General features: G+C 50.9%; 1 protein-coding gene across 2 annotated transcripts in view; it reads left to right on the top strand.

Moving 5' to 3' along the window:
• The first annotated feature begins 12,609 nt into the window (after nt 1-12,609).
• AFAP1L2 (actin filament associated protein 1 like 2) overlaps nt 12,610-15,242 on the top strand; it is a 96,783-nt gene continuing 94,150 nt past the window's right edge. Inside the window, exon 1 of one of the 2 annotated variants that reach the window (XM_039237638.1) lies at nt 12,610-12,939. In XM_039237638.1, coding sequence (XP_039093569.1) covers nt 12,924-12,939 — 16 coding nt within the window. In that variant the 5' untranslated portion in view covers nt 12,610-12,923. The remainder of the gene's footprint in view (nt 12,940-15,242) is intronic. The other variant, XM_039237637.1, reaches the window with a different exon arrangement.

Genomic DNA, 15,242 nt, shown 5'->3' with positions numbered 1-15,242 from the left:
TCAGGAGCAATTGCCAGTGAGCATCCAGAGCTCTGACATGAAAGGCTCAGAAGTGGCTAGGTTGGGTATTCCCTGCTGGAGAATGGGCAAAGAAGCTCGGGCAGGTGGGAGGTACATACATGGTTTAGGGTATAAGAGGTGTTGAATTTGATTCCATGTGCACGGGGAGAAGGCACTGTTAGAAAAACAGATTTCTAAGTTCTTAGCTCTTTCTACCCACCTGTTTCTTCACTGCCACCACCAAGAATTGAGCACTTCTGAACACACCCACTACCATTATTTGAGCACTCACTCAATGCCAGATACAATGTTTTTTGTGTGCCTCATCCTAGAGTACCCTTACAACGTGTGTATGAAGTAGGTATTATCATTCCCATCTTACACGTGAAGAACCACGCCCAGTGGTGCCCAGATCATAAATGATGGTGCTCTAACCCAGACACTCCAATCTTCAACCTGAGGGACATGTTTTTTGTTTTGTTTTAGATAGTCTCCATGCCCGATGTGGGGCTTGAACTCACAATCCCATGATCACGAGTCTCAAGCTCTACCAACTGGGCCAGCTAGGCACCCATAAGACATGTTTGAATCAAGATATGACCCTGCTCAGGAAAACCTGGCTCATAGCTTCCGAAACTGCCGCACCTCTCCAACACCCTCTGGAGCATGTCCACCTATTGATCCGACCAGGGATTCTAGGGCATTCACTACCTGGGTGTTCCCGGTTTGAATCCAGGGCTTGATTTGTTTGGAATCGAGCAATAATAGTTGTGTGCGATACGATTTGGTTGCTACTCGAAGCCCTCAATTCACAATCAAACACACTTGCAACTTCATTCTCTGAAAGGTCCAAGTTGCCACATCTTTATGTGTTAACAGGTTACTCTTTTTCTGAGGAAACTGCCCTTCAAATGCATTCATAATAACAATAATGATTAATAAGAAAAGATTGCTGTTCCTTGCCATCTAGGACCTGTCCTTGGCTCTGAACCCCACACCACAATCCCTTCTGCTCTGGGACTTTCCATAAACATTACTTGAATTACACTTAAAATTCTAATCGAGTGACAGGGCGAGATCCCCAGACACTGCATGATTGTAGTGGCCTGATTTCAAGTGTCCTGCCCTGCTAGGGGCTCCTACATAAAGGATTCCTATTTACATTCTCTCAGTTGTTTCTGCCAGAAGAAATTGTGGCTACCTGAGGCTGTTTCCAAATGATGTGGAGACACCACATTACAATTATTCTCTTCTCTCTCCTTCCCTCTTTGTCTTTTCCCTTCCTCTCCCTTAAGTATTTTGATCATGAAAGAAAAACAAGTACCTCTGTGTGCTCCAGCAAGAGCACTGAAGTGAACTCATTGTAACACGGTGTTCAAAATACTCAGAGACCGGGCATGACCCCAGGTTGCAGGATGAACTCGCCTTGATGATTTTGTTCCAGAATTGACCAGTGTGAGAGCATCGACGCACTTGATTATGGGCCCCATAAGACATCAAAGTAATGTGCCGCCATCAGCAGAGAAAGGGAAACACCATTTCCTCAGTTTGGCTGAGTGTGGGAAAGAGTAGAACAGCTTCTTTAACACTTGGCTCTACCATTTCTGGATTTGTGGTCCTGGACCAGTGGCATCGGGGCATCTGGGAGCTTGGTGGAAATGCAGAAAGCTGGCAAACAAACAAATAAATGTTGAAATTTGAAACAAAAAAAGAGAAATACAGAATTTCTGGTCCCACCCCAGACGTACTGAATCAGAATATGAACATTAACAAGATCCCCAGCTGAGTCGTATACACGTTAATGTTTGGAATCACTAGCTTAGTAGTATAAAAAAGAAAACCACAGATCCAAGATGGAGTCACTGACGTTAAGGCCTCACATCAGCGAACCAAGACTTGATAACTAACCTGACTGCAGTTTCAATACCACCCCTCCCCCAGGAATGTAACCTTTAACCAATCAACATGGAATTTCCTGGTCAGCATTAGGAAATTTACTGATAGACCCCTTCCTTTCCCCTTAGGAGGGCGACCTTGCCTAAAACAATACATTCTTTGCTCATAATTTCCTTTTTTCACTCCCTCTCTGCCTTTAAAACCTTTCTTTTTCTACAGCTCAACAGATTTCCTTTCTGTTTGCTCGATGGGATGCTGGCCGATTCATGAATGGTTCAATAAAGCCAATTTAATCTTTTAAATTATTCAGTTGAATTTTTTTGTTTAACAGTAGATTAGGCTCTTTTGCCAGTAACGATGGAAGCTCTCGTTTCCCCTTTGAGGGCCCTTAAGGGCTTTGTGCACTTTATTGTCCAACAAAGCACCTGGTACCAGCTCAGTGGAGAGTGGAGCTCTGAGTGGGTGAACAGGTAGAGGGTAGGTGGTTGAAATCGTAACACCAGTTCTAATCCTTGGCACCAACTAGGACCCTTCTGCATGTAGAGTGATTGCAGCAACAATGATAGCTCTGTTTGGGGTGAATATAATTTTTATTCCCATTTGACTGAGAGGAAAGTGGAGTCCTAAAAGATTAAGTAAGTGGCCCCAGGTCACCCAGCTGGATGAAAGGATGGAAGGGAGAGTCTGGCCAGAGCCTATAGTCCAGTGTTTCTCATCATATTTATTATCTCCTCCCTCCAGGAGCCTTTCTAGACATTTTGTCCTAATTTGCTGCTGGTAATAATGTGATTCATAATAAGAAATAGCTCTTTAATTGATATCATGATTCATAATAAGAAATAGATCTTTGGTCTGGATCCTGTTTCCAGCACCGATCTCGTAAAACCCTCGGAATCTCCTAAGTGGTAAGAGCGATCAAGGTGTCCTAATGCATAAGAGGCCTCTTTCAACCACACCTGAGTCTGTGTTAATGTAGTGACTTTGGGAAAGCACCTGAGGATGGGCTGGTTGCCAGGGGAACCAACCTGTGATTGGAGGCTTGGAACTTCCAGTCCCACCCTCCTGAACTCCGGGGAAAGAAGAGGGGCTGCAGGTTGAATCAATCACCCGCGACCAGTGATTTAGTCAGTATTGCCTATGGAATGAGGTCCCATAAAAACCCAAAAGGTGCGACTTCTCAGAGCTTCCAGGTCAGTGAACACTTGGGGAGAGTGGAGTGCCCAGAGAGGGCATGGAGCTTCCCCTGCCTTCCTTCCCCAAACCTTTGCCCCGTGTATCTCTTCCATATGGTTGTTCCTGAGTTACGGCCTTTTATGATAACCGGTAATCTCGTAAGCAAAATGTATCTCTAGGTTCTGTGAGCTGCTCTAACAAATTCATCAAACGTGAGGAAGTTGGTCAGAAGCTCAGGTGACAGCATGGACTTGGGTTTGGCATCTGAAGAGGGAATGGGTCTCGGGCAGCCTTGTAGGACTGAGCCCATAACCTGTGGGATCTCATGCTATCTCTGGAGAGAGATTGTCAGCAGGGAGGTGAAGTGGAGGACACCCAGCTGGTATCTGAGAATTACTTGGTCGTGCTGGGAACTCGCCTCACCCCATACACATTGTAATTGGTGGCCAGGAACTTACTCCTCCATGAAATTTTAATGCCACAGACATACTGTATTCTGTTTATGTTCTCTGTTTGTGTGTTTATGTAAGGTCTGTTTTTTTTTTTTTTTCCAATCTCCCTGAAGAACCAGCTTTTGTCCCCACAGGAATACAATCACTCCCGTGGAAAATGCTTCCATTTAAAAAAATTTTTGTTAACATTTATTTATTTTTGAGAGAGAGACGGTGAGAGCTGGGGAGGGGCAGAGAGAGAGGGAGACACAGAATCTGAAGCAGCCTCCAGGCTCTGAGCGGTTAGCACCGGGCCTGACACGGGACTCAAACTCACGAACCGTGAGATCATGACCTGAGCGGAAGTCGGACGCTTATCCGACTGAGCCACCCAGGTGCCCTTTGCTTCTATTTTTTATGAAGGACTTGCAGACACTTACTATGTGCTAGGTTGTCCTTATAGTGAGGCGCCTGGTGTTCGGGGCCCTAGAAAGGCTGGTTTTGAGCAAAAGAATAGGGTTAGGGGCTTGGCCGGATGCAGTGACATCTCTCATCCTGGAGCGCCTCGGTTTACCCTTGGCACAGTGACTGCTGCAGGAAGAGCCCAGACTGCGAATCAGGAGACCGGAAGTCCTGCCCCAGTTCTGCCACCACCCATCCCTGTAGCTCTGGGTCAGTCATTCCACCTCTCAGCACCTCTGTTTCCAGACTTGAAACTGAGGGGTTTGAACTAAATTGGCACTTTTAACGAAAAAAAAAAAACATGCAGTGACTCTAAGGGTAGGCAGATTCGTGAGCTGGAAATAGCACACAGGACCTATTGGGGAAGCATCTCCAATCACCCCGTGCCTTCCAGAATTTTCCACTTCATCCCCACCTGCTCCAGGGGCCAGGAGCCTCAATTTTCCTTAGATACCAATAATCTCTTGTTTTGAATATAGTCAATAACATTGTAATAACATCGTATGGTGACAGGTGATGCTTCTCATGGTGAGCAGGAATAACGTATAGAATTGTTGAATCACTATGCTGTACACCTGAAGCTAATGTAACACTGGGTGTCAACTATATTTCAATTTTTTAAAATCTTGTTTCTGCAAGATTGGGCCAATCCCTAAATAAGTCCTTCCCCTTTCCACCCGTTCCCCTAATCAATGATGTTGGGGATGAGACATCAGATTCTACTCCATCCATCCAACCACTTGACAGGGACCCAAGAAGAGTGTGTCAAGGAGCTGGGATAAGTAGCAGCCAGCATGGCAACCGCAGGCCAGTGGTGGTTCTGAAACTCAGAATGAGAGTCTGAAGAAGCCTAGCCAGGCTCGATGGAGAAGGACCAAGGCTGGGCTGCTCGGGCCTGTGATGGCGCCCAGGCAGCCTCAAGAGACCTGGGGGAGCCATTCTCACCGTTGGCCCAGTGCTAGGGAAGCCCAGGGCTCAGTGTGAGCAGAAGCCAGCTCACGGGGGGCCCACGAGCCCACAACAGACCTATGAACTGGAACACTCAAGGTTTGCCAGTCCTGACTGGCTACCAAGGGGTCTTTACTGAGTTCCCGCTCACGTGATCCTGGAGTCTATTTGGAGAGATAAGACCTCATACAATGGCCATTATTTTCTATTATTAAATGAGAAACGACTCTTAGGGGAAAGTGTTGCAGGATTTTGAGAATCCTTTCAGTTCTTTGATCCTTTCACGACATCCTAGGACACCTTGATGGAGGAGGAAGATGTCTGGATTGGGTCCGGAAGGACCCCCTGGGACTCTGTCCAGGTGGGGAAGTGCATTCTGGAAGGGAAAAGCAGGAAGTGCTTTCTGCTGCCAGGCATGAATGAATGATTCCTCTCCAAGTTCTTGTCTGGGGGGTCCACAGAGCCTGTGGGACTGCCAGATCTGGTCCGGCTGCATTTCTGCCTGAGCCTCCTCTGGGAAGCGGTGATCTGAGCAATCTCAAGAAAAGTCAGCAAAGACAATCAAGGGAGATCAAGACCCTGGCAACCGCCCAGATACCAAAATCCTGGCCCACTGCAGGAGCACTGTATGACTCGCTCAGGATGCCACGGGGTTGGACTCCCCCAGGGAGAACAGGCAGCCGAGCCCTGCGGAGCAGCATTTGGAAGAACAGCTCTTCCTGGATACTGTGTTTGGGCCCTGATGCCCCCCACTCACTACGGAGACCCTTGAGCATTCGCTGGCATCTCTCTGGGTTGCTGCATCCTTAACATCAGGTCACAAGGTTGGGTTCATTTTTGGTTCCAATTTTCTAAATGGCTCTGAAATCTTCTATGTGGATGGATTAGGAATCATGGCAGGAAATGGGAGGCGAAGAGCCTGGAGGCAGGCTGGGGAAATTGTTAGGCAGAGACAAAAGGGAAATGGGGAAAGAAAAAGACAGGACAGGGGCGCCTGGGTGGCTTAGTCGGTTAGGCGTTCGACTTTCGCTTAGGTCATGATCTCGCGGTTCGTGGGTTCGAGCCCTGCGTCGGGCTCTGTGCTGACTGCCAGCTCAGAGCCTGGAGCCTATATCAGAGTCTGTATCTCTCTCTCTGACCCTCCCCTGCTCACGCTGTCTCTCTCTCTCTCCTAGAAATAAATAAAAATATTAAAAAAAAAAAAAGAAAAGAAAAGAAAAAGACAGGGCAGCGATGCATTTGTCCACTGGGTTACAGAGCCTCTGATCTGGGTGAGAAGACGGCTGGGGAACAGGTCCCTTCGCTTCCCCCAATCCCAGCTTTACTGGAGAGAAGCTCCAACGGAGAACTGGAGACTCCTACCTGTTAACTAAGATGTGTGATTTCGGAAGGAAGGGGAGAAAGGTGATGAGGGAGCTGATCCTTGGTCCCTCTCAGACAGTGGGGGAGACACATCAGCATCCAGAGGGTGGTGGGAGCAGCAGTAACATTGGTGGGCTTTTCTAGTGGGAGAGAAAAGGTGGGACCTAGCTAGCACCACAGAGCTCTGAGATGAGAGCACAGCCTTTGTACATAGAGTTAGGAACCCCCACAGCTTGCCTATCTATGGTCCCAGAGACCAAGGAGGGGACAGAACACTCGGACCACAGGAGGGGAACCTGCAGGAGCCTTTGACTCTGGTCTGTGAGAGTGTAACCTGGAAGAGCATACTCATTCCTGGAATCTGTCCTCCCTGCTTGAAATGGGGCGTCCTGTGTCCACTGCTTCCCAAACAGACAGCCTTGGATGCTCTGATTCAATTATGTAGGTCTCTAGAACATCACCTTTCATTTACTCTACCTCGTAGGAGTATTTTAAGGGAATGTATAAGAGGGGCTCCTGGGTGGCTCAGTTGGTTAAGCGTCCGACCTCCTCTCAGGTCATGATCTCATGGTTTGTGAGTTCAAGCCCCTCGTCGGGTTCTGTTCTGACAGCTCAAAGCCTGGAAACTGCTTTGGGTTCTGTTTCTCCCTTTCTCTCTCTGCCCCTCCCCTGCTCATGCTCTGTCTCTGTCTCTCTCAAAAATAAACAGTCAAGAAAATGAAATGTATAGGATAAACAATGCCTTTACATAAACTAAATCATTATAGGAATAGTAGACTAGGGGTGTTTTTCTAAGCAGACAATTTTCTAGAGGTGCAGCTAAAAGCGATTGTACTCACCCCTGTTTATAGACTTCTAACCTTCGGCTGTGCTGGTGAGAACAGGGCAGATGTGCCGGTGAAGATATCGGGAATGGTGACAATGGTGCCCATGTTTCTTTTCCCTGTTGTCCCTTCACTGTAGGCTCTGGCACAGAGGGTCACCTGGGAGCCGCCTCCTCGGTCTCTCCTTGCTCTCCTCTCCTCCATCTACCTACTCCCCTTCCTGCCAGCCTTTGCTTGCTTTCTTTAAGCAAATGATTTATCAGTGTTTTTCTAGAGTTTTTCAAACATGCTGGGCAGCTGTCACCTGGGTACTTGCTGAACACTTCCATCTTCCAGCAGGCCTCCGTTTCCTCAAGTGGAAATTCTGACAAGATCAGACCCCCATGAGGAGTCCTCACTTATATAATATCAAACACACTCGTGTAGCAACCACTCAGATTTAAGAAGTGTTAACTTTAGGCTATATTGACTTCAGAGTCTTCAAAAAGGGCAGAACCCACTAAGATGGGAATAAAAAATGGCAAACAATCAACGTTGGAGAGAATGTGGAGAAATTGGAACCTTTGTGCACTCTTGGTAGGAATGTAAAAGGGTGCAGCCACTGTGGAAAATCAGGATGGTGAGTCCTCAAAAAGTTAAACACAATTACTGCATGACTCAGCAATTCTGCTCCTAGTCGTGCACCCAAAGGAATGGAAAGCGGGGACCTGAACAGATGTTTATACATCAGTGCTCAGAACAGCATTATTCCCAGAGCCAAAGGATGGAAACAACCCAAATGTCCACTGACAGATGAATAGTAAACAAAATGTGGTCTATCCATACAATGAAATATGATTTGCCCTTAAAAATGAAGGGATTCTGATACATGCTACACTGTGAATGGGTCTTGGACATTACACTAAGTGAAATAAACCAGACGAGAGGTCAAATAGTGCATATAATTCCATTTATATGAGGGGTACCTGGAATAGTCAAATCCATACAGATAGAAAGTGGATTCAAGGTTACCAGGGGCTGGGGGTGGGGTGGGGAGTTATTATTTAATGGGTGCAGTTTCAGATTGGAATGGTATCAGTGTTCTGAATGGTGGTGATAGTTGCATAACATGAATGGACTTAATGCTGCCGAACTGTACGCTTCAAAGTGGCTTAAATGGTAAATTTTAAGTGTATTTTATCGCGACAACAAAAAAGAATTAATTCAACCCTTCAAGGCTTGATTCAAATGGTACCTTCTTCCTGCTTCATCCCACCCCATGCCCAAACACATCGGATATGTCCTTTGGTAATTATTTGTTTCATCAAACTGAACCAGAGAAGACACTGTGTGTGTGTGTGTCCTTTTCGTAAAAACCCCAAGAGGGAAAAAAATGGAAAAGTCATTGATTAATTCATTCAACAGGCATGGTGGAGCAACTGCTGGGGGTGGGGGGCGGGTGCTATGTCAAGCTTGGGGACAGAGGATTATCACAATACAACACAGAGGACTCTGGTATGAGTAGGGGCAGATGACCAGGACAATACTATGCTGAGGACAGGGTGTGTTGGGGAAGGGGACTATCCCTAGAGCAGGTGACTTTCGAGCTGGCTCTTGAAGAGTGACAAGGGATGAAGTACAGAATTGCTGCTGGCCTGGCTGGTGACCAAGCAGGATTACAAAAGAGAGCCTGGGTGGGGAAGCTGGGTCAGAGATGTCGCTCAAACTCAACTGACTTGGGCCCTGCCCAGCGGTGACCTTGGGCGATTACTTAAGGTCTTCATGTGTGAACTGAGGGACAATAGTTTCTGCCTGGATCATTGTGAGAATTAGACAGGATAAATGTTGTAAAGCAAACCTCCGCCCCTCCTTACTGCGTCAGCTGGAGAAGCCCCCTTGTGGTTGAAGAAACCTTTCTGCTGCTGAGAATGTGTTTAGGAATCGCCAGAGACTAAAACCTGCTGTTGTGTTGTGTGTGCCTGATACCTTCAGCCACACATCCAAGAGGGCCCTATGCACCCCCACCCCCACTGAGCTCGGTGGGAACACCCACCTTCTAGATTCCAGGGTAGGGGCACTCGATTTGGTTTCAGGGCTGTCTGGATCCGAACAGCCCATTTCGGATCCTCTGGGTCTGGGCTGGGGTCACTCATAGCACCTAGAGTGTTGAGACTGAGTTGGAAACCAGATTGTCTGATCCTGGAGGCCAGAAGCTCAATGAATCCGAGTATGAATGTGAGCAGCCCACGTGGAGAAGGTGCACTAATGCTTCGGGGTTGAATGGCACCCAGGTTTTGGAGAGAAGGGGAAGCAGTGCCTAAGATTTATATTGATGGTTTTAAGTAGCGTTTTGGTTTCGTTCTTGGAAATGGCAGTGCGTTCCCATTTTAAATTCACTCTGCGTATGTCTCTGATTGATTTGTATTTGTCTAGAGGCTCCGGGATCTGCCAAGTCTCTATTGATAAACTAGAATGGACTTCGGAAGAGGTAATTAAAGGGCTGGAGCCAGTCGGGGAAACGGGAGAGGGAGCATGCATGATGGAGATGCCAAGCTGCCCCCTTCCCCCCCACAGCCTGCAGAGAGCAGGTGCAGTTACGGGAAGTGGCTGCAGAAATGGCCACCAAAGGACCTGCTGGGGCAGAGTCCTGTCCGGTTAGAGCCCCGACTGAAGGGCATGACAAAGCACAGGGTTTGGAATGGGGAAACCTGATTTTTGAGTCCTACTTCCAAAAGAGAGATTACTTGACTTTGTGACTGGGGCCAGGCCCCTAACTTGTGTCCTCATTTGTAGGATAGGGATAGTTTAATCCCTGTCTTTTGTTCTTAGTGACCACAGCAGGAGCCAGACTGGCTCTCAGCCCTTCTGAGAGGGTCACCTCCAACAAAGTCCCTGCCAGGTGAGGCTGGACCTGAACCCTCCTTCGTCGGCCTCTGCTGACGGTTAGAGCTGGAATCGGGCCAAGAGTGACCGGCTAGTTTCAGAAGGACGAGCCGCCCGATCAGATTCTCCCTGAGCATTAGAAAGGAAACCAGACACCCCATGACAGTAATCTGTAGACACTGGAGCTTGGAGGGTGGCACCATGTAGGGCCATTTGCAAGAGGAGGAAAGGGAGGGAGGAAGGGAGAGAAGGGAAAAATAGAACACAAAAAGGTAAAAGCACCCCCCCCCCCATCCTGAGCCGGTGTATTTCCGCTGAGCACTATTGCCTGTCCTGTGATGCCCTGCGATGTCCAAATTCCTGCCTCAACCTCCACTTTTTCTATTTCTGGACTCCCCAAGGACCCAGCCCATCTGGAAGAGAGGCTGAGAGAATTGAGTAAAATAATGGATGAATCTGAGGGCTTAGACCCGGGGCTCTAACTCCCCTGGAAGCACCATGGCCCCTTCACGTTCTACCCCAAAGGCCCAGCCTGCTGCTATTTCTGTGTCCAACTTAGGGGTGCTCATCTTTCGTCCTGCTCACTATCTATCCACCCCAGGCCCTTGAGAGTCCCTGGCCCGCCTCGCTGAGGCTCCGTGCAGGGCCTGGGGGCCCCTGGCACCCAACAGGGCCTCAGGTGAGTGTCTGAGGACCGGCTGAGGGCATGAGCGCTGAAACTCTCCACCCACCAGGAAACTCTGGTCAATCTCAGTGCTTCCTTCTCCCGCACACCCTGTGCTCAGGCCCAGAGCCCTGGCATCACACTTCCTGCATATGTCCGCCCTTGGTCCTCTCCTCCTCAGCCGGTTTCCAGTGTCCCAGTGACTTATCAGGAGCCTGGTGCAACCGTCTCCTGCACTCCGCTTTCCGCTCAACCTCCCAGGGACCCTGGGGCACTGTCACTTGTCAGTGCCACCCAGTCCTTTGGTTTTCAGATTACCCCGCCTTTGCGGCCCTCAAGCAGGTCCGTGTCCACCTCTTCAGCCTCACTGTGTCCATCCCTGGCTTCCCCGCTGTGGCTTCAGCGACAGAGAATTGTGGTCCTGGAGGGGCTCGCTTCCCTGCCTTTGTCCCCACTGTCCTTTCTACCTGGAAGGCTGCACTCACTCTGCCTCTCCTGTCGCCTCACCAGCTCCAACGCACCTTTTAAGATCCACCAGCCATCTCCCCCTCCTAGGACCTAGGGCTTCTCCAGGCTGGCTCAGCTCCTTCCACTAGGGTTCCCAGAATCCCTTGCGCCTTATCCAAGCATCTACCTGGCCCTGCATTGACCTTGGTCACTTGTCTGTGTGCTCCACACTCTGGTAACGGACAGCCTGGCCCTTCCTATGCACGCCAGGAAAGCTTTGTGAACGAACATCTGGAAGCAGCAGACCTGGGTTTAAATCCTGCTCTGTTCTTTTTGTTTGTTTCTTTTAACTGTGTGACCTTGGGCAAGTTGTTTAACCTCTGTAAACCTCAGACTCTTCGACTACATGATAGAAATAATAATAATCCCCCCATCACAGAATTATTGGGGAAATGAAAGGCAGTGTGCACACCAGCCTCAAGGGGCATGCCCGGCTGGTGGGGAGGGCTCCATGGATGTTAGCAGCTGATGCGACTAAGAAAAATATTTCTAAGACTGCCGGGGCCAGAAGGTCTCCCAAAATCAGAGCTAAATCTGCTGTTCTGAGATTTAAGGAATCTTTTAGAAAATAGTAACAGTTTTTTTTTTTTTAACATTTATTTATTTTTGAGAGACAGAAAGAAACAGAGCATGAGCAGGGGAGGGGCAGAGAGAGAAAGGAGGGAACAAAGGATCGGAAGCAGGCTCTGCACTCACAGCAGTAAGGCCGATGCAGGGCCCGAACACACTAAACCATGAGATCATGATCTGAGCAAAAGTTGGACACTTAACCAACCGAGCCACCCAGACGCCCCACTGCAAATCTTTTTAATGCTCCTTCAAGAAAGTGGTGGACACATGTTGAAAATCCAGGCATCCTGCATAAACTGATTGAGATTTTAAAGTGAAAATCGAGAAGTTCAAGGAAAACATGGCTCTCCTCTGGGTGCAGATGAGGTTAAGAGACTGGAGGGATAGAGGTGCGCTCAGCGGCAGCGGTGCAGGGTGGTTACAGCCAGGGGTGGACGAGCGCCTATGGGACAGATACCTCCCCCCCCACCCCCCCACCGACGGTCAGGTGCTCCTGGACTTGTCCAGGCGGCTCCAGGAATTCTAGTCCTCATGAGAGCCTATAACAACTGCTCCCGGGAAACTTGGGCCCCGGTAGAAGAAGGCAAGTAGGCATATACAGACGCCCTAACGCGATCGGCAGCGGATGCCAAGAGAAGTTGCTAGAGGGCTGAAGCCATTCTCCAAGAACCGGGGGCAGGCGCGCGGACAGGGCTCGGGTGTCCCCACCCCCATGCCCCAGTCGCCTCTCGAAGCCACGGCTTTAGCGCGCTCGCCCCGCGGTCGACAGCAGGCGCTCTAGGCGCGCCTCTGCCTCCGGGGTTTGACCTCAGTCTCCTCCTCCGGGCAGTGGGTTTGCAGCCCAGCGGTTGGAAGAACAGCTCTCGTAGGCCCGCCCCCCGCCAGAACCTCCTCCAGGGTTTGGGCAGAGCCGAGTCTTGCGCCCTCCCGCCGCCCCCGGGTCCCGGACGAGAAGGAACTGCCGGGCGGCCGCGGGCGGCGAGCAGGGCCCGGGGCGCGCACGGACCTGGGCGCCGCGAGGACTCGGCGGCGGAGATCCCCCGCGGGGGCGGCGCGCCGGGCGGGGACGGGGTCCGAGCGCCCCGGGCGCGGCCGGCGCGCCAGGAGGTCCGGCGGCGAGCGTGACCTCACGGGGAGGGGCCAGCGCGGCGGCCCGGGCGCGGAGCCGAGCGCCGAGAGCGCAGCGCCGGAGCCCAGCGGCCGGGAGCGCACGCCGGGGCCCCGATGGAGCGGTACAAAGGTGAGGGCGCGGGTCCCGGCGCGGCGCGCACGCACCCCACTCGCGCCGCACGGCGTCCGCAAGGAGGGCCAGGGCTGGCGGGGGGCTGCACCGCTGGCGCCTCGCGTCCCGCTCGGACCCAGGTGGGCAGAGCCGGCTGCGCCCGTCCAGCCCGACCCTGGGCCGGAGACCCGGAGCGTGGGCTCCTGGGTGGTGGCCGCGGTTGGGGCTCTCGGACCCTCCCCAGCGCGCAGGGCGGGGGTCGGCGTGGCGAGGCCTGTCACCTGTTGGAGGAGAGAAGGTGCGCTTGGCGACCCGCCTCTCAAGTCCTGGCCGCCCAGGAAAGATGCCCACGGCCAAGGAGACCCTGAGTGAATTCGGAACCGCGCCGCGCTGCTTGGGGGGCAGAGGAGCAAAGCCGTGGGGTTCTCTCGCCCTGGCGCCTGCCGGAGTGCAGGGCTGCCCGCACACCCCAGGGAAGAGCCCGAGCGGGTGCGCGCTTGGGCGGTGGGGTGGGCTTGCAGCTCCACTCCCGCTCGGTCGGGCTGTCCCTGTCCTTCGGCCGCTCAGGTAACCGTCTCTCTCCTAGCCTTTCCCATCCCCAGCCAGGGGTCGGGGGGGGCGGTGGTGGGAAGTGCGGGGCTAGGGGCGGAACAGGATGCCCGGCAGGTGGAGCGCGCGGCGGCGGCCGGACCGAGGGTTAAGCCCTGCGCGCAGCTGGGCATGTTTTGGATTTGGCCGAGGGCGGGGATCTTGGCCAAACCCTGGTGAGCGGGACGGCCCGGCTCGTGCCCGCAGCCCGGCTCGCACCCGTGCTCGGAACCCCGAGGTTGCAGTCTAGAAGCCAAGGATTTAAGAGCTTTTCAAACAAACAAAACAAACAAACAAACAAACACTTAAAGAGCTGCCCCTTCAGCGGGACGCTGCGGACGCCTCCTACCCAGCTGCCCTTCCCCCTCCCCCCATTTAAACCTCTTGAACTTCCCAGTCTTGGACTCGCCCCTGCCAAACCTGCGAGAGGAAACACTGTTTCTATATTTATTTTCCCCTGGGAAGGGTAGTAAAGGAGAATGCTCAGATTCCCAAGGAATCTCATTCCCAGTGGTTTCGCATTTCAGAAACTGACATAAAGGAAACTTCTGGGACCAGCTTTAGTTCCCTAAACTAGTCGTGTCTTTTGATTTTTTCCCACTGCTTTTTCTCATCTGGGTCACCTGGTTACAGGTGGGGGTGAAAGATATAAATTCGAGGCAGCATTTCATGCAGAAAGAAAGGGTCTTTGCCAAGGACAGGAGGAGCCGGCGGGGGGGGGGGGGGGGGGGGACAGGGTTAAATTAATCTGCAACCTTTGGTTTCTTTCTGTGAACCCTCCCTGGGGCCTCTCTCACATTTCTACCCGACTGGGTTTTTTGGGGGGGGTGTGTGTGTGTGTGTGTGTTTCATCCCAAATTCTGCTGAGGTCACGTCAGTTTCATGCTGGAATGACTGAATGCGTTCCTAGGTACTCTGAGAACACTTGAAGCCACAGCCCCTCTCTTTGTAAACTGGAAGGTCGCTACTCCCTCTCCCACTCCGCCTCCCCCTTCCCCTCTGCCCTTTGGAAGGGACCCTCACAGGGAATTCAGGACTTGAGTTGCAAGTGTTGGCCTCTAGAAGGTTCCCCTTAGGTCAGGATGTGCCATATCTGAATTGTGAAATGAAGGGGTACCAGCTCCAGGACGAAGGTCCATGAAGCAAGCTGCTTTCTCAAATCAGCATCTTAACCTACGTTAGGGCAAATCCTAACATTTGGGGCCTTCTTTCTAAATGCCCAGTTATTATCAGAAGCTTTTTGTATTGATAGCTTTTGACTTGGCCCTTGACCTGAGAAAGCCTTCTAAGTTATCTCTTTCTCTCGGGAGCTTAAAATCCTCCCACCCTGGAATATCCGTTAGGGGGTTTTTGCCAACTGAGGGAAACTTAGTTTCCAGTTCAGAGTGTTTATGTTTTTGGTACCACATGTATCTGCCTCATCGTTTTGCAGTTAATCAGAGTGATAAGTGGATGGATCCATTTGAGAATTATTTGGATTGCATAGGCAAATCCAACCCATCTTTCAGTGTTCCATGACATGCGGGGGGGGGGGGGGGGGTTGAGGGCAAATCTCAGATTAACCAGGGCAACTCTAACTAGAATCCATAGACTTCTCTGGCTCATCAGAGATTGAGGGCATCCTTTGTCTTTAAGGTAAGATTGAATCATTACAGAATGACTAGGTATCTTTTTAACAACAAAGTTAAATGGAAAGGCAAGATTTACGTGGGCTCTTAGAACATATATCAAAG

This window comes from Hyaena hyaena, unplaced genomic scaffold (assembly GCF_003009895.1).
Source record: "Hyaena hyaena isolate Hyena2069 unplaced genomic scaffold, ASM300989v1 scaffold_128, whole genome shotgun sequence".
Taxonomy (NCBI): domain Eukaryota; kingdom Metazoa; phylum Chordata; class Mammalia; order Carnivora; family Hyaenidae; genus Hyaena; species Hyaena hyaena.
This window is presented reverse-complemented; position numbering and strand designations above follow the sequence as displayed.